Genomic DNA, 26629 nt, shown 5'->3' on the forward strand with positions numbered 1-26629 from the left:
ATTGGGCGTGTTGTCGCATTTGCCTGTCTTTGAGGGGCACGAGCCTGAGAACAGGCTATACGGGGTGAAGCCGGACAAACAACATCTTCTTCATTTTGCAGAGCGATTTTCCAACTACTCTGAGCATCAGAATTTGTGATAGACCAGTCTGCCCCTGGCTGAGTCTCATGGTTGGTCGCCATAGGCGTCCGCTGGTTCTGCTGGTTAGTTATGCTACGGTCTCCTCTAGATGTAAAATTGCAGGCTTTGTTTATTTGGGAAAAATCTTGCAAAGTTTTGTTTACAACTTCTGTCGAGTCTCTTCTGTTTTTAGGGTGTGCTGGAGAAACGCATCCCTTGTTTAGAACAGATAAGTGCTTGTCGAGGGGGCAAAATACTTAGTCTTCCAACACAGTATTGGGCTTGACAGGGTCCAGTTCATCCATTCCGTGTATAGAGTGGCCGTATGGTTTCTTGGTGGGCGGGAGTGATGAGGTGCGCAGCTCTGACAGAAAGGCCTCTTTCCAGATTGGGTCCGGGCTGTCATCACAGCTACCGTTATTTGTGCATCCTCTCATAGGATGTGCGCGCCACGCCAAAACCATCAATTTAGGTAGTTTGTTTGAAGAAGAGTTTATGGAGTGGGTGTCAGTAAGGAGCGCAGCGTTCAGAGAGCTTGGGCACGGCCTTGCCGCAACCTCAGTCTCTGTGTTACAGGCGTCAACCTCGGTCGGCACAACAAGCGTGACGACGGGCACACGAAAATCCACTCCGCGTCTTACCTCTCTCTCAGAGCACAAGGAACTGGCAGTTGGATCGGGCGCCGTCAAGCTGACAAGAGAGGCAATCGAAGGCTCGGGGTGGAAGGGTCCGCTCCGAGGATCGCCCGCAGGCGAAGAGGCCCCGACCCCCACCAGAACTGACCCACCATTTCCCAGGTGGGAGGGGAGCCCCAATCCCACGCGGTCATCCATGAAGCCACCACCCCCACGGCCGCCAGGCGCACACTTCCTCTCACCCCGCTCGGCTCTCCCATCACTCGCCGAGCATAGTGACGTCACACTCGGTGTGAACTTGCTCGCATCGATGGCCAGTTTGTGTAACACGGGGGGAGACAGATAAGGGGGATCGAGGGGTGAGACGGGCCCTGCTAGGTGATTGTCAGTATTATCAGTATTTGACGAGTCCACCTGCAGGGTAATGGAGGCTATTGGAAATATAGAGGATGTAGAAGGTATAGAGGCCATCATTGGAGTGGCGGCATATACTGCGTTTCTCCTTGCACTTTTATTCTTCAAACACATCAATGACGATCCCACATCTTCAGGTTCTCCCACAAAAGTTCTGGTACACTCACTTACGGTGTCGTTATGTCTAATCAGTTTTGTACTTACTCGTTGGCCAATGCTCGCGTCAGTCAGATTAGATGCTGAGGCGGAGGCGGAGTTCCAACGTCGCAGTTGCAGCCTTGTATGGGGTGGGGAAGACAAGCGGTCTCCGCAGGTGCCTGTTTTCCCGCGTTTCCCTCGCCCTCGCCCGAACACCAGCTCAGTGCCAGCCACGCTCAGCCTACATCTGCCTGAGCGCAGACCTCAGCCACACCTTTACACGCCCAAGACAGTTGGGCCCTGGACACGTGGTAACTTTCCGTGCCACCCCCTACATAACAACCGAAGACCTGTGCTGCCCACATTTGCCACCAGCATGGCATACACCTGTTTCATGCCCTCCAACTACAGCCAGCACGCCTATAGGTAAGAGCACTGCCCTTTAGCTATCTCATACGCGTTGCACACAAGATTGTCACCCCTCTTTTTCCATGATATGCTCTTTACACCCCTCGATTATGACTGGATACTGACCATCCCCAAGAACCCGTTACAGCCACCTACTAGTCCAGTAGCTCTTGATATACTCTACTGCCGACCTCTACGGGCTCTCACCCACCAACCCTCACCGCCCTTCCCATCCACGCCCTGGACCCAAGCACAAGGTTAGAGACACTAATTTAGATCAATACTTTTAATAGTGATCATTGTTTGATCTTGACCCATCATGAATTTCTCATATCAAACCAAGGTGCAGATATTTTTTAAGATTCCTTTTTTGTGTGCTCACAATTGTAAGGAGACACAATCCTGAGGCCCAGAAGAAGGCACCACAACTGGGAGCCGAAACGTCCATGGACCGGCACCTCTACAGCTCGTCCATACTTAACTCTGGGAATCCTATTCCCGACGTAGACCTAGGATTATTCAACTGCAGCTAGACCCACACTCAGTGGGGTTCTTCATCTTTGAGGACGCTTTCTTGTTTTGTTTTCCCCCCCGTCCCAAACTTCTCTGCATCATCTCTCCTTGAATTATATGTACACCTGTGCCACTATGCCTATTGTAAAAGTGTTTATGCTTATATTGGCACTTAATCATGTGATGCACCTGCCTCCACTCACACTGTTTAAATCCAATGTGGAGCTTGTAAATATTGTTTGCTTAAGAATGCTTGGTTCACCCTAAATCGGAGACTCACGCTCTGATTCACTTGTTGCTCTATGGCAAACTGGTATGCATCACCTTTGTTTTACAACCAGATTAATGATTAACATGAAATAAATCCCATGTTTAAGCCACACAAATAAGGCTAACCGCAATTGTGTAATTTGTTTATGCACTGTCGTTTTGCCATTGCACCTTTCTCTTTGATCATAAGTATGGTTAATTGGTGACTTTTTGAACACCATCTATATCCTTGATAAATAATTAATCATACACAACTAACAGTATGATACAACTTAGACCGGCAGTTACCCCCCTCTGTGTCACACTGCCGCAGCAGGAGCAATACCACTGTCTGAGGAAAGGAACTGGAGCCACGCAGGTGTCTGACAATATGCCATGGAGTATGGCAAGCATCACCACCGGGACGCCTAAGGACGCGTTTCAGGATGGGAGGATCAAGGGTTCACCTGCCGCAATAACACCGGCTATCGCAGCACAGGACCCCACTAGCCCACCACGGAGGCTGTTTTGATTAAATAAAGGCCCTACATAGGGCCTACACAGGGAACATGAGCCGCACTAAAGCGTTAGGAACCTGTATTAGGAAAAGGCTGCAGGGAGGCCTCCTGGAAACGATTAGAGGCTCCGGGTCAAGAATGCATAAGAAGAAGGGGGGAGGGTATTACTAGCTCCTATGAAGCCTTCCCCAGGGACACCACCTGGAAACAGGTAGGTGATTTGCTAAGGTGGCCAATCATTGGTGGGGTATTTAGGGAGGTGTTTTAGAAAGGTTGGTTGAGGGTGGGTTAGTAGGGTGAGTGCAGAAGGTGGTGAAGGAGGCGTCTGGGACAGCAGAGAAATCGAGAGCGATTGGAGTGCCAAAGCTATTGTTAAGAGCAGGGTCTGTGGAGTGTTTGTGTGAGAGCGGAAAGTGTGAGGAGTAGAGATAGAGTAGGAGTAGTTGAGTGTTAGTATTGGCAGAGGTAGCAGTACTTCGGAGTGGAGATAGTGGCAATGAGATTAGCGGAATAGTGAGTGGGAGTAAGTAATAGTAGTGGTAGTGGAGATAAAGGATAATATTAGAAGTGGAGTAGGTAGTAGAAAACATTGGTGAGTAAAAGAAGCAGTAGAGTGGTAGTAGAGGGTGGTAACAAGGGTTAAGTATGGAGTAGAAATAGAAAAGACATAGTAAGGACAACAGCGAGTGGAAGATTGGAAGTAACTATCATCTTAGAGTGAGACAGATTACAACTGGAGTATAGCAAGAGGCGAGGAGGGTAGTGATAATAGTAAGAGATAAGAAGTAAGAGAAGTAAGATCAAAGGGTGGAGATGGAAAGGCAGAGTGAGAGACCCAGGGGACAGCATTACGGCAGGAGGAGAACTTCTTGGGAAACTAGGGTAGGGATGGATCAGGTCAGAACATGTGTGGAAGGTGTGCGAGTGACCACGGGGTGAAAGAAGGTACCATCCCTAACTTCCTAGAGTACTAAGTGGACTAGGTCAGGGAAAGATTAGAAAGGCCATAGGGGAGTTAGTTAGCCAACGTGTTAGGAAAGAAAACCATCAGCCTCAGTCAGAAACATCAGATAGATGAGGGTCACTGTTGCAAAGATAGTAACATTCATGTTAGGGATGCCTGGACTAGGTAGGGGGGAAAACCGTCAGGAACCAGAGAGAGAGGAATACCTTAATACCAAAATAGCAAGCCCTTTGCCCAGAAGATAGTCATCCTGTCTGTAAAGATTTTTAAATATACACCCTTGGAACTTGTCTGGGAGTCCTCATGGATCTTTGTGGCGGGCCGCCCCATCAGTCACCAAAGACGGCAATGCATAAAGCAATATGGACTTTAAGAAAAGCTGATTAGAAAATGGATCCTTATTTAGAGAAAGTAATGTTTTATATATTTGGCAATGTTTGGTGATACTTTTCATATTTTTGCTGCATCGCGGCCTTGGTGCCTGATCCCTTCCTGTGCCTCCCACCCCTCCCCAGACCCCTAATTGGGTGTGCTGCCCTCAGTTTGAACACCGGTGAGGGTGTCCCATAGCCAATGCTCGGCGCAGCTTTTCTTCTGCAATGTGTGCTTGCAGCAAGTGTTTAAGATCATGCGCTCCCGCTCTGATTTAAGTGTATTGTTGTGTGGGCATACTTTTTACATTTTTGCTGCATTGCGGCCTTGGTGCCTGATCACTTCATATTTCTTTTGCCTCCCACCCTTCTCCTGATTGGGTGTGCTGCCCCACTCTAGTGAACCCGCAGAGCAGCCCCACTGCCCGTGCAGCCTCCTAGGCGTAGGATCCAGAGACAAAGGGCAGCTCCTACAATTGCAGCTTGAGACTGTGTTTGCCTGTGTTCACCGCGGAAGCATGCAGTGCAGCTGTCAACCAATAGCAACTGACAAAGAAAGAAAGGTGTGGGCAGGGGGAACAGCCATTACTGCTCCCTATTTAACTGTCCCTCCTGTCTTTATTATTCCTATTAGCTAAATTTGCAGTCTGCTGCACATCGCAGTTGTATGTATTTGGCATTGGTGAATTGTCTTAGTTAGCCTTTGGGGCTTTTCCCCTCTATCTAGGAAAGGTGAATCTGTGTGTTTTTGCACTTACTGTTGTGTTTGAAAATTATGCTTTCTCTCCCTCTATCTAGGGAAAGTAGAATGTGTGTTTTTGCATTACTGTTGTATTTGAAAATTAGGCTTTTCCCTCTATCCCTCTGTCTTGGTTCTCTTTCCCGCTATCCAGAAAACTCACTTCTCTGTGTCTTACCTTTCTGCTGTAACCTATGTTCTTCACTTTATACTTGACACGTGAATCTCTAGATTGTTGCATTGCTGTCTGTTAAAGTTGGGCGTTGTGCACTACAGCTTCTCCCTCTCTTCCTCCTGCTTCTCTCAGCGCTCTCCCTTCATGGTGCTTTTAATCCCCCCCCACACCCCCATCTTCTCTAACTGCTACTCTATCACCTATCCTATCTCTCTTTCAAAGTCTGGAAGGAAAAAGTTCAAGAAGGACCTCCTGGACTCCAATCCAGGCCTGCCCATCACTGACACCTATGTCAACAGGTCTTCCAGGCAGACTGTCACTGACATCCTCTGTCGTTCCCTCCCCAGACCTCTGAATTCCCCATATGGTCTCAGTGCTTTCCCCCTTCTCTTCCTCTCCCATTAATGATAGCACCCGTTGGAAAGTACTCTTGACCAACTTCCTTTCCTCTAGGGCCATCATTAATGTCTACCGGAATGGCACCATAGTCCAGTGCTCTCAGCCCAACCTCCTCCTCCTTGATGGGCGTCTTCCTTCTTTTCATCAACTTCCTCCTTTCTCCTGCCACTCTGCCACCACCGACGGGTGTACCACATTCCTGTACCCCTCCTCAGAAGACCTTCAAAAGTGGCAACCAGCTCCACATAGCTACCCTCAACGCTCACTTTGCCGTCAAACACTCCTCTGACATCTGCCACCTCCTTGAAGACCTCGACTGTGATGTCCTCGCTCTCAGAGACATGGTTCACGGCCAGCTCTGTCACAGGTTTTGACACTCTCCTCCCACAGGGCTACAAGATCCTCTCTAAACCCATGCCAAACCGGGGTGGGGTGGCCCTGATCTTCCCTAGTCCTACTGCTCCTTCAAGTGCTTCATCTGTAGGCTTGGTGTCTCCTATCCTCTCGCTGACTCGGGCCACTGGCTCGGTCACCTTGCTCTCAGAGTGGGCTGATCTCACCTCTTCTCTCCTGGCCTGCGCCTGCAAGCTTCTCTTCCTCAGAGAATTCAGTATTCACCTTGACACCCCAGAGGCGGCCCCCTCTGGAATCTTATGCAACCTCTGACTCTTTTCCTTTCGATTCTTCCCTCCAGTCCAACACACTCAGCCAGCCATATCTTTGATGCTCTCATCTCAGCAGACATCCCCATCTCTAACCCTCTCACTACTCCTCTCTCCTGGACTGATCATGCTCTCCTGTCTTCTCACCTGGACCTTCCGTGTTCCCCTGCTAAGCCACCACCCACACTGCCAGTCTCCTTCTCCGTCATTCGACCTTTGAAGCGAGTGTCAGTTGCTGCTTTTGCTGCCACCTTCATTCCCCCTCCCACTCCTGCCACTGACTCTCACTCTGACACAGCCCTTACTAACCTTCAACTCTCCATCTCCAACACTCTGGACACCCCCCCCCCCCGTCATGCTGCTCCTCATGAAGCCTGTCTCCAAGCACAACACCTGGTATGACTCTGACCTGGCCTCTCTAAAGTGCAAATGCTGAGCAGAAGTGGCAGGCTTCTAGCACATTCTCTGACAAAGTGGCCTGCCGCCTGCTCCAAAGGCAATACATACTTTCATCTGCTCGAAGAAAAGGGCCTATATCCAAGCCTGCATCTCGAGGGCCCACTAACATGGCTGAACTTTTCAAAATATGCAATCCTACTGAAGTCCTACTGCAGTCTCAATTTCTCCTCTGCCTTCCATGGCACTCTGCACTGGACTGGCCTCTCACTTCTTACTAAAACTCATGACATCCTGTCTTCACTCTCCTCTACACCACTCCCTTCTCCCTCACCCGCTCTCAGGCCTCGCTTGGCCCCCCTCTACCCTCTCCTCCTAGTTTCCTCTTTCTCTCCCATATCACCTGATGTCTCTAGACAAGTCGCCTCTATGAAAGTCTCATCCAAACAGGTGCTCTCCTGCTCCTCCAGAACTATCAAGGACAATATTGTCTCCCTTGATACAGCCTTGGCTGATTTTTGCAATCACTCCTTTGCCACTGGATCCTTCCTGTTACTTCTCAGGCACCCCAATGTGCACCCTTGCCTTAAAGAATGTTCTGCTGACCCCTGCTGTCCAGCTAACTACTACCATATCTCCATTACCCCCTCCTGGTCAAACACTTGGCGAAGCTGACCATCTCTCAGCTTATCCACCACACTGAATCTGTTGGTTGTCTCCACGACCACCAGTCTGGCTTCAGAGCTGCCAGAGGCATGGAAACTGCTCTCCTGAACCCCTGTGAAGACTTGCTCTCTAATCTCGATTCCAACTCTCCTTCCGTTCTCATCCTTCTTGACCTCCCCTCTGCCTTGGATACGGTCAATCATGCCACCCTTCAAATCGGCTCTGTGATACCCTTGGCATCACAGATCTGGCTCTGGACTGGTTGACCTACTTCCTTTCTGACCGACCTTCCCATGTTCAACTGGGCCCTTTTCTCTCCTCCATCTCACTCTCCACCTTTGATGTCCCTCAGGGCGCTATCCTCTGGCCTTTCAACATCTACCTTGACCCTCTAGCACATTTGATCTCTGCCTTCTCTCCTAACTTCCAGTGTTAGGCAGGTGACCTGCAGCTCTCCTTCAATCTTCCCTCCTCTGCCTCCCTCATTTCTGACTGCCTGCTATTCAAGCAGGGTGCACTGCTAACAATCTTTGCCATAATGCCAGTAAGACTGAGCTCCTTCTCATTGGGACCCCAGCTCCCTCCTTCCCTACTATACTCTGGCTGCCCTCCATGGGCCCTGTGAGAAACCTGAGGGAATTGTCACGGATAGGCCCTGGGGATCCTTTGTTCAGGTAGTCAGGGAAGGGCTATCACGCTTGGATCCTAGCCCTGGGGGTGTACAAGAGAGGGAGGATCACCTGGGCAGGGGGTCCTTGGGGACTGCAGAAGGAATTCCCTTGGGTGCAAAGTGGTATCCCTTTCTTTTGACACACCCCTACCCGACATCTGGGGCCTCCCTCCGGACGGCCTCCTTGCCTCCCTGAAACTTGAGGAGAACAATCTCAGATTCCGGAAGCACCTCAAGACCTTCCTCTTTGCCTCTGCTTTCTCTCCTCCCCTCTCCTGCTGAACTCCTGACTGAAACTGCACTGGTCACCTGGCTACCATCTGATCTTGGGCCCAGGTCCCCTCCCCTACCAGCTGCTCACCTGCACTGCCTCCTAGGCAACCCCTGCACTTGGGGGCTGTTTCTGTATCCCTACAGTACCCCCCCAACCCCAGCTCCTGACACTTGCCACCAGCTGGCCGCACTTTTACCTATTGTTTTTATTTATTCTAATAATTTTGTACTGTTGATCCTATCTACCGCACTGCCCCTTCCCCCTGCACTTTTGCTTTCCCCCCTCCCCTGCACAATCTCAATGACACCTGGCCTAGTAAGATTGTGGTCTCTGTCTTCCCTCTGTTCCCCCTCCCCTGCCCCGTCGCCTCTTGAAACACTTGTGTATAGGTGCGTTATATCCCCTCTGTCTATATGGGATATTGTCACCAACGTCCCATTCTACCCCATCCTTTTCCCATACCGAAGAGAAGGCAAAACCATCAGGAAAAACAAAGACCACCCCTCAATTCCAACATGAGTTTTGCCCCTCTTTCCTCGAAACCCACTTTTCAACAACCATACATTCAAACTCCTTTTCCTAACAAAAATCTATAACATCTTTGTCCCTTTTTTGTAGAACGGCACAATTCCCATAATCTCATTCCCCTATTGAAATACCATAGGGCTGGGATGAGGACGAGAGGGGTTGCAGGTCATTTGGTCGGACAGCGACGAGAGGGACTGAGAGTATGAGGATTACTGAGTTAAAACCCTTTGAGAGGCAGAAGACAGACCATCCCATCCTAACAGTAAGTTGTCACACTAATAGTCAGGCAGGCCCAACCCTGACACAACACCTGCACTCAGCACCTCACATGTTTACAAAAGGAGGCTGCACAGGGAGTGAACGCAGTTGCTCTTGGAAGCCAGGAGGGAGGCTGCAAGGCTGAGTCCAGCAGAGGATCCTTACCTAAATCTCAAGCACTCGGAGAGCAAGGCTGGAGGCAAGACATGACCGGGCTGAGCCACTAAACTTGAGAAAGTGGAACCTGGAAAGCAGGCTGTGGGAAGGGTGCAAGAAGTTCAGATGAGAGACCCACATTTCCAAGTGGCAGCTGATGGAGTTAAGTAGAGAGCGTCCTTCTAGAAGTCCTTGGTGAGAAGCCCACTTCCCTCCCACTGACAGATGTAATTTGGGGAGGTTCGATAAACCACAAATCCTAATAATTCCATGAATAAAGTGAAAACTGAAGAACAGCAACAAGCTGTGAGTGATGCAAGATAGTATAACATAGGCCTGGTTGATTTGCCGTGAAAGAAACAGTAAAGAGTACAATTGCGTATAATCAGCAACTGCATTTGAAAGAGTGAAGGTTGCTTTAAAGCAACAGGAGCATATATTGTATCGGAGTGGTCAGGCTGTAGTGAAGATGGCAGTCGAAAGTCTCCGAATGTAAAAGTGCATTCTCCCTTGCCTCACCTTACCCCAGAAACTCAATGTCTTCAGAGCTCTTGTCCTCTCCAGGCTGGACTACTGCAACAGCCTCTTCCTCAATCTGCCTACCTCCTCCCTTCGCACCCTTTACCTAATCCATAATAGGACTGCAAGACGTATCCTTGGCCTCAAGTCCAGGGAATGTATCTCTCCAGCCCTGAAATGTCTCTACTGGCTCCCAGTTGCTGCGAGGATCAAGTTCAAGACCGTCTGCATCATCCATAATGCTTTCTAGCACCTGGGACCCCGCTGCATCCAACTAATTCCCCAAATACCTCCCTGTTAGAGCCCTTCAGTCTTCTAGCTCCAACTCTCTGCAGATCAGACATTTTTCCAAACAGAGAGTGGTGGATAGATCTCTCTACTCCTCAGGTACCGCCCTCTGGAATGGCCTTCTTGCCCCACTCATACTTGAGCCATATCTCCTTAAGTTCCGGAAGCTTCTCAAGGCCCTCCTTTTCTCTTCCTCCATCCCTCTCCCCCCTGACGTCCCCCTTTGCCTCTTGACTGGGTGCCTGTTTCCTGCAGATTCTTACAGGGCACCAGGGCCCCCTGCACTTGGTCTCCCCTAACCCCTGCCCTAACCTGCACTTGCCCTCACGGCTCCCTCCCCCTGCACTTGCCTGGCTGGGCCTGCACCCCTTCACCCCTTCCAGCACCTTCCCTCGCACTTAGCATGTGGACCTTCTTCCCCTGCACTCTCTGCATTCCCCTAGCACTGTCCACCTAGCCTCCCCTGGCACTCACTAAACCCAAAGGCCCTTCCGCCCTGACTGGCACTCCCCCCTCCCTTCTCCCCTGCACTTCTTGTACTGCACTTGCACAATCTGAATGTCACAAGGCCTAGGACCGGTTTTGTATTTCTTCATCCCTGTTTCACCCCCCCCAACCAGTCTAGTTGTACCTTGAAACCCTTGTGTATCGGCACATTATAAATACCCAATAAATAAAAAAATTAAATAAAGTATCTTGTGTTGTGTGTTATTGAATACGTAAGCAATAACAAGCAGCAAACATGTTTCCTATAAGTGACATGTTTCTTCTAGTTCGTATGAGACTTACCTGTTCATAACTTGTGAATGACTCACTTGTGGAGAATGTGAATGTAAAAGCTTTTTGATTCAATTCCGATTGAAGACATATTGGGTTCAGTGATTATGCTGAAATTCCCCACTGAGGGCAATCAAGCACTTGCAACTGGGTTTCTGCCAGCCTCTAATTTTAAGTAGTAGTGTTTGGGATGGGAGGGCAGGTAGTGTGCATTGTTTAAAGAATGTTTTCCCCTGGTAATAAGCATTTGGGCAAATACAGTATTCTTGTGCATTAGTGGAAAATACTTGTTTTACAAATATATCACATGGGGTACAATTAGACTTTTGTCAATTGGAGAAAACACGTCTGGCTCTATCATGTCTAAATACGTAAGTACAAAAGTACGCCAAAGATTTTTTGCAGCAATGTGTGTTGAATTCTCAGTAGTCCTTTCGTGTTTGATTTGAAGAAAGGATGATTGGAGTTTACATGTTTTTAAGTTGTGTGTCATGTATTAAGGAATACACAATAGCTTTATTTGAAAATCTAAATAAAGTCCATATTAAATGGAACAAAAAACATTAAGGGCGGAATAGCTTTAGTATAATAAGCTAGCCAGAACATGGTAATTCTTTTTAGTTGGGCAAACGTTACAGCAGCTACCAACATGGTTCTTTAATAGAAGTTCTTGGAGGTAGTTCTCTCCAGCAAAGCTTCCTCAGCTTCAGTGTTTGTTCTTCCTGACCACCTGTGCCATTTTTGAGAGATTCCTTTCCCAAGATTTGACCTGGTGATTGCAATGTTCCAGATGTGTGCTGTTAATAAATTAACAGGCCTCCTGTATCCATGCTGACCCTCAAATAGTTCCTGTTTGCACATGCTAATCCTTTTTTGCATATGTCTGTGATGTTATCATTCCATCTCTCCTCTACCTTCTCCAGGTGAGCGAGGCGTGACCCTGTCAGGGGGACAGAAGCAAAGGATTGCCATTGCTCGAGCACTCATAAAGAACCCTCGCATCCTCATCTTGGATGAAGCTACGAGTGCGCTTGACTCTGAATCGGAGTGGGTTGTCCAGCAGGCACTGGACAAAGCTACATCAGACCGTACAGTTCTGGTCATTGCCCACCGGCTTAGCACTATTTCTGGTGCTGATCTCATAGTTGTGCTTTCCAATGGAAGAGTGGTTGAGGTAATGTGTATTTTATATGAACTATGAGTGTGTTTACTAATCGTTCTTCCTAAACTGTTCCAGAGTTTCTGATCTGGATGATGTTACTGTCGATGGCATCCTGTTAGGAAGGGGGCATGTGTTGGGTCCACAGAGCGGCATAGTGGAAGGGAAAGTGGCTGGTTAAGTCTGAGAAATAGCAGAAAGCAGAGGAATAAAACGCATTTAACACCAAATAGTACAAAAGGAAGAATAAAGTACTCACTTTTGGTCCCTCAGATGGGAAAGCATTTCAATATCGGAACTCCTAAGTATTCACACAATTGGAATAGCCTTTTCTTTCAGTGGGGGCGGGGTCTTTGACAACTTTATTCTCCTGTTTTGTTCTTTAGGCTTACAATACATTGTTCCCACAGATTCCACATCTTATGAGTACTTTCAGGGGCACACTGGAAGTGGAAATCTTTAAACAGGCTTAGGGTGTGCCTATGTGACTCCAGCCTGGTTCTGTCACAGTAGCAAAGATGAAGATGCCCAAGTCCGTTGACCGCTGCTTCTAAACTGTGTAACATCCCTCTGGAATTCACCTAAGAAAAATTATCTTTTTATTATTATTATTATTATTAATATTATTTGTGCCTCAGGCCACACATAAAACAAAAAACAGACAGGCCAAAATGAGACCGGTCGGGAGAAGTCAGTCAGTAACAAGTTAAGCAATGATCCAGTCCCTATGTTAAATTAAGTGCTCTTTTGAATGAAGCCAGCACAGGAATAGCCCGTAGTGAGAATGGAAGGGCATTCCAGGCTTTGGAGGCTCATACGTCAAGGTTGGCACCCCCACATTTCTGTAGTTTGAAGTGCCGCTGTGCAAGCTTACTCTCATTGCTCGATCGAAGAGCCCTTGAAGATGAGGCAACCTGCAGTCGGTCCATCTGGTATCGAGGTTCCTTGCCGAATTGATGTTTGTGAGTCAGGGTAAGCACGGTGTGTGAAATCCAGTGTTTCACAGGCAGCCAGTGCAGGGAGCGTCTGGCAGCAGCAACATGGTCGTGTTTTCCCAGGCCGTCAACAGCTTGCATGTCCCATTCTGAATTCATTTGTAGTTCATGAAGATTGGCTAGCGTAGCACCTGCCATTAATATGTTGCAATAATCCAGTCGGGAGTTCATGAGAGCTGAAGCCAAGAGAGATCTGTTCTGTACAAAAAGAAAAGGCCTAATCTGCCTAAGCAACTTAGTGACATGCACACAAAGAATGTAAATGGGAGACATGGTTCTTCATTGATGGCTGCAAGTCAATATGGACTTGCAAGGTTTTAACACAATGAGATACTGCAATAGTGCAACCAGCAATCAGGAAATACATATACAATGGGTCACATTTTTTTGTTATCGTTCAGAGCTGAAATGTTAGTGGCCATCCAAGATTGAATTGGGGAGTAAATTCGGTTAATGGCCTCCGAGTCTTGATTATAATCACCTAATAGCTCGAAAAAACGGATCTGTGTGTCGTCCACCTTGTTTGTATACTCGATAATCAGCCTATCCGGGAAATCAAATAGAGGCCTGGTGTAAATGTTGAACAGGGTTGGCGAGAGTCAGGAACACTGTGGAACCCCACAAGTCAATAGAATGGCATGAGCTTGATAGTCTTCCAGTGCAACCCTGGCAAAGCGGGGACCTAGAAAGGATTCTATCCAAACTGCACTTTTCGAGCAGCCTGCAAAATCACCCAACATATCCACGAGAATTGAATGGTCAACAATATTGAATGCTGCTGAAAGGTGGAGCAGCATGAAAAGAGCTGCGTGCCCACTGTCAATAATGCCTTTGATGTTCGATTTTTAAAACCAGGAGAGCTATTACATGGTGCTTGGTACAAAAACCCGATTGGCGAACACCAAGCAGGTGGTTTGCCTCGATAAGTCTTAGAACGGAAGGTAGGCTATCCAATCCAGAATCTTTGAAAGGAAGGGAACATTGGTTATTGGGCGACATTTACGGGCTACCGCAGGGTCCAGATTTTCCATCAGAAGGGGGGTGATCCAAGCTTCCTTAAGGCAGGCTGGTAAAAAGGAGTCCGTAACTGATGCATTGGCAATTTTAGTTATCCATGGAATCTTAAGTCTGTACACATTTTTATTTCCCGTCCAATTCTGGCTCTACTAGCCACCTTGTCTCAGGTTGATGCTACAAGTGAATGGAACACTTCCTGGAAACCAAAAACAATGTCTTAATATGACCAAGGTTTAGAAAATCTTATCCCCCATTTACTCTTTAACCTCTTAGGGAACCTGGAGCTTTCTCCTGTCAAGGAAGCTTTTTTACACCACCAATCTCATTACCACCAGAGCATTTGATTATGCCCCCTCAAGTATCAACCCGTTACCCTTTTTGTTCTCACAAAAAGATTCTGCATTCAAGAGAAAAATCTCCTTTTTTTTGAGGAACAAGAAATGTGACCCCTAACTAGGTCATGATGAGGGCCAATATCTTTACATTTCTTTATAACAAAATGGACCTGAGCGTCACCTCTTCCCCTCTCGCAGATACACTAACAAATCCATTGTCAGCTTCCATAGTGGGATAGGCAGGTAGGGCAATGAGAAATCTCTTGGAGAAGAATCCATAGAATGTAATGTAATTTCTGAGGCTTGTGGAATCTGCTTCGATCACATGCTGTGCATAGGCCGACATCCAGTGGAAGCTGCGGAGTATTCCAGTTTGTTTTTCGAAACTCGAAAATGGGCGTCGACACAGGGCGTGCCAGTAATACTATCCCTAGTGTGACGTCCACTGTACCTATGATCCCTCACGCGTCTAGGACCCTCAGATTGTTTTTTTCCGCCATGCTGGTCGGAAGCACTGAGCAGAGTTCCCTGACAGATTTTGCAAATATTGTTATATATTTCCCCGTTTATTCCACCTATACGTCGAGTCTCCGAACATTCGACGCTGGATCGGAGAAAATTCGACCGTCGGACTACAGTGACGGATTTGGGCCTCGGAAGCCCTCTGGCCTCGGCCCGGGCCTCGGAAGTCCTCTGGACTCGGCCCTACAAGTAGGGAGAGCGGGGGGTGGCACATATCCTACACTCTGATTAATATAGGTACATTACTTATATTCCTACACTCCCAGCCCGCTGCCACAGGGTGTGTATGGAGGGTACCCCTTTTCAATTTTGCCCCAAGTGCAACCGCAAGTATCCTTGGGTTGACAGACACGCCACGTGTAACCTCTGCTTGCCGAGGGACCACCCCGAAGCGAATTGCAGAGCGTGCAGTCGGTTTAAACCGAAGACCTTTAAGGACCGTTCGACAAAGCGTTGGGCCCACCACGCCAGGCGACAAGAGGCCATGGCCGCGGAGGGTGCCTTCAGCGATGGCAGCGATGCCGTACTTTCGGACGGCGAGGGCATTGTGGCGTCGATTGACAGCCAAGCGCAAGTCCCCGACCTCGGAAGGTTGTCCGGCAGGGCAGCTATGGGGAAGACCCCCAGCGACACGTGCACTACCCACACCACTTCCAGCAAAGAAAGGTCCAACCGAGACTCGACGCGCACATCGAGTTCTCGGAAAGAGGCACGTAGAGAACGGTCCACCGAGTCAGTGTCCTCTGGGCGTTCGCGTTCAAGATCGCCTCATGACACCAGGCAACCCTCCACTGTTGCTAAGAGTGCCTCGCTCCCCTTAGTGACTGAGGTTCGGTCGTCGGAGGACGACGCCGACCTCTACCCCCAGGCCGCACTCCAGGAGTCGGTGTCTACAGGCAGCGTGACGGCTGCTACCGAATCCCTTACACTCTCCAGAGACAGGGACTCTACGCCCGATTTTCGGCGACAGGCATCGAAAAGCTCTGATAGGCCCCAAAAATCGGGGAAACACTCTTCCACCTGCGGGGAGGGGGGAAAACAACGAAGTAAGCAGTCCCAGCCTACTTCCACTCCTAAACTACATTCTACTCCACCTAAACAGACGGACAAGTCTCAGTCTCTTGTCCCTAAGGCCCCTGTTCAGGCCAGTAGGTCTAGTCAGGACAAATCTCAGTCTGTTGTCCCTAAGACCCCTGTTCAAACCAGTAGGTCTAGTCAGGATAAAACGGGGAAAGCACTCCAGGAATGAGTTATTCACAGTTCAAGGGGGAATGGTCCAGTGATGACATAGACAGAGTAATGTCGAGGATGTCCTCATTGGCAGATTTCTATGCCAAAAACCCGGAACACTTTCTCTCTTATACCCCAGAAGGGTCAACTCCCTCAGGCTCTAAGGATCCAATACCCCCAAGTAAGAAGTCCCGGGGTGAAGCACCAACTCAGTCTTCAGACCCCTTCTATACACAGCCCTATTCTCACTATCAGGAAGATCCATCCTTTGGTGAGGATCCAGACGTGGGCATGTTCGAAGAACAAACTGGGACAGGCTATTATGGGGATGATGATGACGACCCAGATACATACAGGGTAGATTCCCCGGTAGAGAAAGAGCCCGCGATTACCGACTCCCCTGTCGACAACCAGCCTCTCCTGAATGAAGTCCTGTCCAGAGCTGCACAGCACTTCCACATTGACACCCAAGGTGCTCAGGAAGAGAGGGACTTTGCAGAGGAATTAGTGGGAGAAAAGAGACCTGTTGCTCAGGCCATCTCTATCCTTAAGTCAATACAAAGGAGGATAGACTCTTCCCTTGTTAACCCCAATCTCACTAGGGCAGTAAACCCCAGAATTGAAAAGCTTTTCAGGGCAGCCCAATCTGACCCGCTGTACATAAGGGGACATCTCAAACCGGACTCCCTGGTTGTTACAAACACCCGCAAGAGGGCGGGAACACCCTTGTCATCGTCCGAAGCTCCCCCCGACAAGGAGAGCAAGAAGATTTATGGCTTGGGCAGAAAAGTAGTCTCCACTTCCGCCTACCAGGCAAGGATTGCCAACTCCACCCCCCTGCTGGCTAGTTACAACTGCCACCAGTGGGAAGAAGTCGCGGCTTTCATCGACTCCGCCCCAGAACCCTTAAAAAGCCAATTGGCATGAGTTTCGGCAGAAAGGAGAGCCGTGTCAGGTTGCATTTTAAAATCAACCTTTGATGCCGCGGATAACGCCAGCAGATTAATTGCTGAAAGCACGGTCATCAAGAGGCATGCTTGGCTACGGCAGTCTGGTTTCAAGGCAGAGACCCAAGCATCATTGATAGATAAGCCGGTGGAGCCGGATCTATTGTTTGGAAAGGCGGTCGAGGACACGCTGAAGAATGCCAAGGACGAGTACGAGACACTCAAGTCCCTAGGGCAACTAACCAACAAACCCCCTAACCAGGGAGGGAATGGCAATTTTCGTCAGCCTCGCGGACAAAACTCCCAAAGAGGCTCAAACTATTCCCAAGGCCAGGGTACTACATAGAACACTAACCAGCAGTCTACCCAGAGTTATGGCAGGGGTAACAAAAGAGGTCATGGTAGGGGTAGAGGCAGTCCCAATAAAGGAGGGGGCACGCCTCCACCAAAACAGTGACGCTCCGTTCAGGGTCCCTTCTCACGCATCCCCAGTAGGGGGACCCATTTCCATCTTCACCCAAGCTTGGGAAGGGATCACATCAGACAGATGGGTGCTGTCCACAGTGTCCGCAGGATACTGCATAGAACTCCTAGAGCGTCCCCGAAACCACCCTCCACGACAGAGAATACACTCCTTAGACCACCAGAAGATCTTACTCGAAGAGATCGAAAATCTTCTCACAAAGGACGTGATAGAACTCGTCCCGGGACCAGGTAAACAAGGGTATTTATTCAACTTACTTCCTTGTGCCAAAAAAAGATTTGACAATGCGCCCAGCATTGGATTTACGGCCTGCAAACAAGTATGTCAAGCCCCAAAAATTTTGCATGACTACTCTCCAAGAGGTAATTCCCCTCCTAAAAAAGGGGGATTGCATGGCAACTTTGGATATGAAAGATGCCTATTTTCATATTTCCATGTTCCCAGCGCACAGAAAATATCTGCGCTTCAAGGTGGACAGTCAGCACTACCAGTTCAAGGTACTGCCCTTAGGGTAGCCTCGGCTCCAAGGGTATTCACCAAGGTACTGACGGTGGCGGCGGCACACCTACGCAGGGAGGCCATCCCAGTGTACCCTTATCTGGACAACTGGCTCATCACGGGGTAGACCCCAGTAATTTGCAGGACAAACATTCAAAGAACTATCGACCTCCTCTTCGAATTGGGCTTCTCCATAAACGAGAAAAAATCAAGTCTGGTGTTCAACACCTCCAAGCAGTTCCTAGGAGCTGTTCTAAATACTCAAGAGGGGTTGGCTTTTCCTTCAGAGGAAAGAATTTGGAATATACTACTGCAAATTCCGCAATATCAAACCGGTCGCCAGATAACAGTACGCATTTGCTGGGCATGATGGCGTCATGCATTTACCTGGTCCCCCACGCGCGCCTGCGCATGCGTCCCATGCAAGAATGGTTGGCGAAACTGTGGTCTCAGGCAAGTGGTCAGTGGGAAGATCTAGTGGTCGTTTTGCCAACACTTGTACAAAGCCTCCACTGGTGGACAAGAGACCATCTATCCAAGGGGAAACCCTTTTATGATCCCTAGATACAGGCAATAGTCACAACGGATGCATGCCTGACAGGATGGGGAGCTCACCATCTCCACCACACAGCTCAGGGTCTCTGGTCTCACACAGTGGCCAAGAAGCTTCTGGCAGTTTTCAGAGCACTTCAAGCGTTCTAGCCCCACCTACTGAACCTGTCGGTGCAGATCTGGACGGACAGCACGACAGCCATGTTCTACCTGAACAAGCAAGGAGGTACTCGTTCGCCAAATCTGTCCAGACTTGCCCAGAAAATTTGGATATGGGCACTCAGACAGAACATCTTTCTGTAATCTCAACATGTTCCAGGGGATCTCAATTCTCTAGCGGCCGCTTTGAGCAGAGATCCTCTTCCGGAGGAACACGAATGGTGTCTACACAGAGAAATCGTAGAAGATCTCTTCTCTCAGTGGGGTTTCCCCACTATAGACCTATTCGCCACAAGCGAAAACAGACAGTGCTCAGGATTTGCATCCACGTTTCCTCAACCAAACTCCCTGGGGAACGCCCTGTGGATGAACTGGTCAGGGATGTTTGCGTACGCTTTTCCACCAACTCCTCTCATCAGGAAGGTGGTGAACAAGATGAACAGAGAGTCGATGACACTCGTCCTAGTTGCTCCCATGTGGGCGAGACAACCGTGGTTTCCACACCTACGCAGACTTTCGGTGTGCGATCCCATCAAACTCCCGGGCTGGTACAATCTTTTGTCCCAGCACCAAGGTCAGAAGGTGCATCCTCTACCCAACTCCATGAACCTAGCAGCATGGCTCTTGTGGTCATAGAGTTTGGACATCTCAATTTACCACAGAGGTGTATGGACATCCTAAAAGAGTCTAGGAAACCGAACACGAGGCATTGCTACTTCGACAAATGGAAGAGATTTGTTATCTGGTGCCAGAATAAACAAATCAAACCAGTTGATTGCACTCCTTTCACAATCGTGACATACATGCTCCACCTGCTGGACGCAGGGTTGGTTTTCAACTCACTAAAGGTACACCTGGCAGCACTGTCAGGGTACACCACCTCACATAGCAAGGTGTCGTGGTGGAAGGTACCCGTGGTTAAAGCCTTCATGGAGGGAGTAAAGAGACTTCATCCTCCTATATCTAACCCACCACCGGGATGGGACCTGAACGTGGTGCTATCTAAACTCATGGGCCCCCCATTCGAGCCCATGCATAAAACAAGTCTCAAACACCTGACCTATAAAACTGCCTTCTTAGTAGCCATTACATCCATAAGAAGGGTCAGTGAAATTCAGGCTCTGTCAGTGCAGGATCCTTTCTTTACTATTCATAAGGATAAGCTGGTTTTACGGACACACCATAGGTTCTCACCTAAGTTTATTTCGAAATTCCATGTAAACCAGTCCATCGAGCTTCCGGCTTTCTTCCAAAACCCACAAAGCTCGGCTGAGGTTAAACTACACACACTAGATGTGCATAGGGCGGTCCTTTACTACGTAAACAAGACCAGATCGCTTAGGAAAACAGATCAACTGTTTGTCTCCGTAGCCACAGGCAAAGAGGGAGATCGCGTCTCTAAGGGTGCCATCTCCAAGTGGATTGTCAACTGTATCCAGTTGTGTTTCTCTCTTTCTGACAAAACTTTGCCTTTTACTCCCAGAGCCCACTCGACAAGAGGCATTGGGGCACTCTGGCTTTCATTGCAAATGTTCCCCTTGACACCATTTGCAAAGCAGCTACTTGGAGAGCTCTATTCACACTTTTACTCAGCACTACTGCATTTACACCCATTCCAAGACACTCAAGTGGGACAAGCGGTTGTAAGAAATTTATTTGCTCATGACCCTTCTCAAATCCCACCTCCTTCTAACACTGCTCGCTAATCTATGCACAGCATGTGATCTAAGCAGATTCCACAAGCCTCAGAAAGGATACATTACTCACCGTAATCGTATTTCTGATGCTTGTATCTGCTTAGATTCACATGCGACCCACCCTTCCTCCCCTCTGAGAGAAGGCGCAAGGATGCTTGTAGTCTTATTTTATCTATCTTCTATCTGCTTGGATCATCTGTACTCATGCTACTCCTCATGCTACCTCATGTCAGGAAAAAATACAATCTGAGGGTCCTAGATGCGTGAGGGATCATGGGTACAGTGGACGTCACACTAGGGATAGTATTACTGGCACGCCCTGTGTCGACGCCCATTTTCGAGTTTCGAAAAACAAACTGTAATACTCCGCAGCTTCCACTAGATGTCGGCCTATGCACAGCATGTGAATCTAAGCAGATACAAGCATCAGAAATACGATTACGGTGAGTAATGTATCCCTTATCATTTGTATAGCACCTTTTCCCATTGGTATGGCCCGAAATCGCTGTAGGTGTATGCCCTCAGGACCAATGTCCAGGGTATGGGAAATTCGTCAGAGGAGTTTAGAATTGCCTAGCATTTTGGTGCTGGACCGATGTGGTGGGTGGGACAAAGGCTCATATAAAATGGATATTTATCCTCCGTGAAGGGTGCAGTGAGCTAAAACGTGGTTGTAGACCCTCCTGAGTGGAATAAATTCCATAGAACAGGGTATTAGACCCATGTCCGTTCTCAGTAGAGAAGCTCCCACATTCCTTTTAATATTTGTAAAACTTGGGGTTTCACCCTAAGTGACCAAGGGTAATCCAGACGTGGCCACCTTGCTCACTGTGGCTTAGAGAGGCTCAGCTTCAACTCACTGAGAAGGCCCAACAAGGCAGAAGCACGTGGCTGGGTTTGCTAATGGTACTCTTGTTCAGAGGAGAATTGCCTAGCATTTCCGTGATGGACTGCCCTTGTGGGTGGGTGTGAGGGGTCAGAAATGCGAGGCGGACAACGTTTAGATGATTTCTCAACCTTTGCCATTTTATTACATAAAATGTCTCACTATCCCTATTCTGATGAGGATTTCCCTGCCTATCAAAACTAAAGGGAAACAGTCTAACACAGGATATCTGGCGCTCACACAAACATCAGATACATAAAGAAATTGGCAATTCACAATAACAAAACAATAGAGGTGATGGCTGGAAGGTTTAGAATTAATCTCAACCTCTGGTATTGCTCTGGGCAACCCTCCAGACCACTGTTCTTGCCTGACAAGCCATCCCCATGCATGTTTCAGCCTTGTTGAGTCTCAGCTCCACCCTACTGATGTGGTCCATCCAGACCAAAACACATGTCTGGGGTTGTTGTTGGTACAGAGGAGAATTGCCAAGCATTTTGGTGCTGGACTGCCCCAAGGCAGGACAACGACTGATATGTTTTGGATATTTCTCCTCTGTGAAAGATAGTGAGCTAAATAATCTGGGTAAGGCTTTCATAACCAGGACTAATGTCCGGCATAGGGACTCGTCGGACCCCTCTTGTTTTTTACATAATTTAAGTAACTTTGGGTCTCACCCTAAATTACTAGGGGAATCCAGACGTGGACCCCTTGCTCACTATTCTTAGAGAGGCACAGCTCCACCCTACTGATGAGGTCCAACCAGACTGAAACATGTGTCTGGGGTTGCTGTTGGTACTCTTGTTAAGAAGAGAATTGCCTAGCATTTCAGTGCTGGACTGCCTCAGGGCAGGACAAAGACAGATATGTTTTGGAGATGTCTCCTCTGTGAAAGATAGTGAGCTAAAGAATCTTGATAAGGCTCTCGTATCTGGGACCACCCTTGTTTTTGCATAATTCACAATAACATCAACAATGATATTCACAGTCCTTCTTAGTAACCTGGATGGACTCCCCTTCCCCAAGTTTCAAGGTGATTTCAGTTCCAATGTTCAGCAAAAAGAAACAAGGAAATCCGGATTTGTAATAAAGTGAATTTAGTTCTTGGTTCCTTCAATGAGTCAAAGGATGGTTTTGTTAACCAAAGTTCAAACAAAAGAAAAACTTCTCTTCTTGTTCGAATAAAGACTTTCCACATCATCAAATAGCATCAGGGCTATTTCCAGCTGAGATGCTTTCTTGTCCAAGAAGAGACACCACAGTTCCTTCAAATGAACACAACTGCTGGTAATATTAATGAAACATAGCTTTTGGTCAACACTTTGTAAGTCTTACTCTTAGGTCCCGTCCCCTTTCCTCCATACTGCATGGGCGTCCCTTGCTAGGGATGGGAAACGGAACTCTTTTCACCAGAAAAAAAATGTTTCCCCTTTAAATTTAGAGGCGCAGCCTTGGGAGCATGCGCTCCCCTGACTGCGCCCACCGGCACCACTCTCCAGTCCCCTTTTCCGTGTCGGCAGGAACAGGCCGATTTCACCAGCGCTCCTGGGTTTGGCTTCGGCCGTCGAATACCACGCACTCTTCCCCGGATACTTCTATCTTTTGTCTTTTTTTTATCAATCAGGTACTTGGTCCTCCAGCGCCATGCTCCTCCCCGGCGCATGTCGACTCCAGCAGACTTCAGCCGGTGTCAAGCCTGGGAGGGACTCTTCCTTACGTCTGCCCTCCATGCTCTTTGCCTCTGCTGCATTGGCCCCGACCATGGCTGGCAAGGTTGTATAGCGTGTGACGCACTTACTCCACACACATTGAAGAACAGGCTAGCTCGGTGGAGGGAGCTCTTCGAAAGGTTGCCTCCAGAGGATCTGAAGGACTTCGTCAAATAGAGATTGAGGCCCAGGGGAGGGCTGCTGTTTTACATTGTACCCCGTAAGTGCGACTCCTTCCCAGGGAAACGCCGAGCGGGAGGAACCCTTTGGGTTCTCGCACCAGCACACGTACCGAGGCTAGTCCAGCTACCGGCCTGACAGTCAACGGGTCATCCGATCCTTCTTTGACAGTGCTGTGGTACAGCAAGGTTCTTTTACCGGGTCTACACCCGAGGGGCAACACCCTAATACCAGCCTTATGTCTGAGGGGCCCTGCACGCAGCTCTATCAGCAACAACTGCCAAGGGCAATATGCCTTCCAAGCCCCGGCCTGAGGTGCAGGGTAGGTCTCATGCTCCAACGCGAAGAGTCTTGGAGGCCGGGCCCAGTGAGCCAAGCACCACGACTTCAGCACGTGGCACGCAGCTCGACAAAATGGCCGCTGCACCAGATAAAATGGGCGCTTATCCGATGCCACTCCTAGAAACGGAGCAGGTGGGAGAACGAGTTACAAGGTGGGACTGGTGTCAACCAGGTATGTGGTCTACAGTTTATCCATCAGCAGCGCAGGGCAGGTTTCCCCTGCAACCGAGGCACAGTGCGCTCTGGCCCCAGCAGCCCCCATCCACTCCGTCAATATCACCTGCCACCGCTTCAGCCTCTGAAAACTGGTTCTGCAAAAGGTTCCTAGCGCTGATGCGAACTAGTCAGATGGGGTCCATCCTTCGGGATGCTATCGGGGACATGCTCCGTTCGGTCACTCCACCGGCGCCCATAGTCATTTCTCCTGTGGCTCCGGCACCACAGGCCCCAATGCAGCCCCTCCATCGATACCTCTTGCCGGGCCATATGCATCACCACAGACGTGTGAAGGACTGCCTGGCTTTGGGCTACTAAGTTTAACCCTGATGTCCAGGAACGCATATTAGACCTTCCCATTTGAGGGTAGTAACCTCTTTTACTCCACCACCGATGAGGAATTAGGAAAAAAGAAAAACAGCTTGCAAACTGCAAAGTCTTTATCTATTCTAACAAAGGCCATGCCCAAGCTGTACACCGAGTCACATCAACGCTCCAACAAGGGGCAGGCTTTTGGCTGGTTCTGGGGCTTCCAAGAACTGAGGTTGAGGCAGCCTCACCGTTCTCTGAGTCAGCACCAGCACAAACAACAAAAGGGGGGGGCTTTTTCCAGTCCCCCCTCCTCCGCAGCAGCCTCAGAGGGAAAGAAGGCATGACGCGTCCCTTCGGGTCCACGTGTCTCCAGTGGGAAGAAGGCTTGCCTTTCACGTGCAATTTTGGCAACAGAACTTTTCAGACCCCTGGATCCTCTCCGTAGTATCCTCGGGGTACTGCCTCCCGGTCCCTCCCTCTTCCCCTCCACTCCCACAGATTGGGACAGAATCTCTGTCGGTGGAAGTTCGGTCGCTCATCGAGAGCCAGGCAGTGGAAGAAGTCCCAGCCTCCCAGAGAGGATTGGGCTTCTATTCAAGGATTTTCACCATACAGAAGAAGAACCAGGCTGGCCTGAGAGTTGTGCTGGACCTCTCCACCCTCAACCTCTCCCTCCCTCTTCAAAAATTCAAGATGGTATTGCAGAGACACTAGACAGGGGAGACTGGATGTGCTCCCTGGATCTGAAGGACGCTTATTGACACATCCCGATTAAGCAGCTGCATCGTACCTGCCTGCGCTTCAGGATCATGGGCTGCCATTTGCAGTACAAGGGGCTACCCTTTGGCCTCAACTCAGCCCCTGGGGTATTTACCAGACTCACAAATGTGGTGGCAGCCCTTCTCAGGGCCCAGGGCCACCACGTCTACCCGTACCTGGATGACTTGCTCGTCAGGGCGAGATCTCGGGAGGCGGTGCAGCAAACATCCCCCCCTCTGATGAACACACTCCACGACCTGGGGTTTACGATCAACTTCATAAAATCTCAGCTGCAACCTACGCAGTGCCTGACCTTCCTGGGCCTCATCTGGGACGCAAGCTCCGAGAGAATCTTTTCCTCAGAGGACAAGATCATGGCCATCAAGAGAGCCACTACTCACTTCCTTACCAGGTCAGTGACCTCGGCAAGGTGCTACCAACATTTGTTAGGTATCATTGCACTGGTCCTAGTGGCCATACCCCACTCAAGACTCAGGATGAGGCGATTACAGCTGCACTTCGCAGCCACATGGAATCAGGAGAAGGGCGGATCCAGTCAGCATTCCGCCTTCCCTCCACATGGACCTCACATGGTGGTCCAGGGACTGCAACCTGCGGACGGGCAAGCCCTTCCGGCAGCCTGCTCGGCAGGTCACCATCACTACGGACTCCTCATTGGAAGGCTGGGGAGGAGCCACTCTGGACAACCACAGCGTCCATGGAGTCTGGACCCGGCAGGAGCAGGAGTCTCATGTCAACTGGCTGGAGCTGAAAGCCATCTGGCTAGCTCTCAGGGCTTTCCTTCCACTCATTGCAGGCAGGAAAGTACTTATCCAGACCGACAACTCCACTAGCATGTACTATGTCAACAAGCAAGGGGGGTACCAGGTCCCCTCCACTGTGCAGTCTAGCTGTCAGCATGTGGGAATGGGCCCTGGAGAACAACCTCTACCTCGCGGCCGTCTACCTTCCAGGGGATTCCAACTTGGAGGCGGACATTCTCAGCAGGCTAGGAGCGGACAATTACGAGTGGCAATTGAACGATCAGGTGCTGTAGGAGGTCTTCAGCAAATGGGGGCATCCGCAAGTGGATCTTTTTGCCTCCTGGGACAGCAGGAAATGCCAACTGTTCGCGTCCTGGCAGGGGCTGCGCCCCGGATCCCTAGGTGACGCATTCCAGATACAGTGGAACGGCATGACAGCTTATGCCTTCCCTCCCACACCCCTGGTCCACAGGGTGATCCGCACGATAAAGGAATCTTGTCACCTCAGCATCATTCTTCTAGCTCCATGGTGGCCAGCGAGGCCCTGGTTCTCCGAACTTCTCAGCCTCTCGGACAGACCACCCATTAACCTTCCGATGGGCCCGGCTCACCTTCTAGCGCAGCAGGGGGGCAGGGTCCTCCACCCCGCCCCTCAGAAGCTAGCCCTCACAGCATGGTTCCTGAGCAGGTCATGCTGAAGCATCTGAGCCTATCACAGGCTAACTTAGAGATCATTTAGGGCGCCAGGAGCAAGGCTACCAGGAGCCAGTACAAGAGTAAATGGACCAAGTTCTGTCATTGGGCCGACTCTAAGGAGATCAACCCCCTCTCTTGCACATTGGACGATGTGCTTTCCTTCTAAGCACACCTTGCACACTCAGAGATGCAAATAGACACGTGCCGCACCTATCCAGCAGCTATAGGTGCCTACAGGAACTCGAAGGAGGAGCTCTTCTCTTCCTCCAACTCGGTGGTTAAACATCATCTGGCGGGCCTCACCAGGCTCTACCCGCCCATAAGGAAACCACA

At 49.4% G+C, this 26629-nt stretch overlaps 1 protein-coding gene across 1 annotated transcript in view; it reads left to right on the forward strand.

The window, feature by feature from the left end:
* ABCB8 (ATP binding cassette subfamily B member 8) overlaps positions 1 to 26629 on the forward strand; it is a 1358869-nt gene that overhangs the window by 1264183 nt on the left and 68057 nt on the right. Inside the window, exon 15 of the mRNA XM_069645969.1 lies at positions 11761 to 12011. Coding sequence (XP_069502070.1) covers positions 11761 to 12011 — 251 coding nt within the window. The remainder of the gene's footprint in view (positions 1 to 11760; positions 12012 to 26629) is intronic.

Source organism: Ambystoma mexicanum, chromosome 2p (assembly GCF_040938575.1).
Source record: "Ambystoma mexicanum isolate Mex_15411 chromosome 2p, UKY_AmexF1_1, whole genome shotgun sequence".
Lineage (NCBI taxonomy): Eukaryota > Metazoa > Chordata > Amphibia > Caudata > Ambystomatidae > Ambystoma > Ambystoma mexicanum.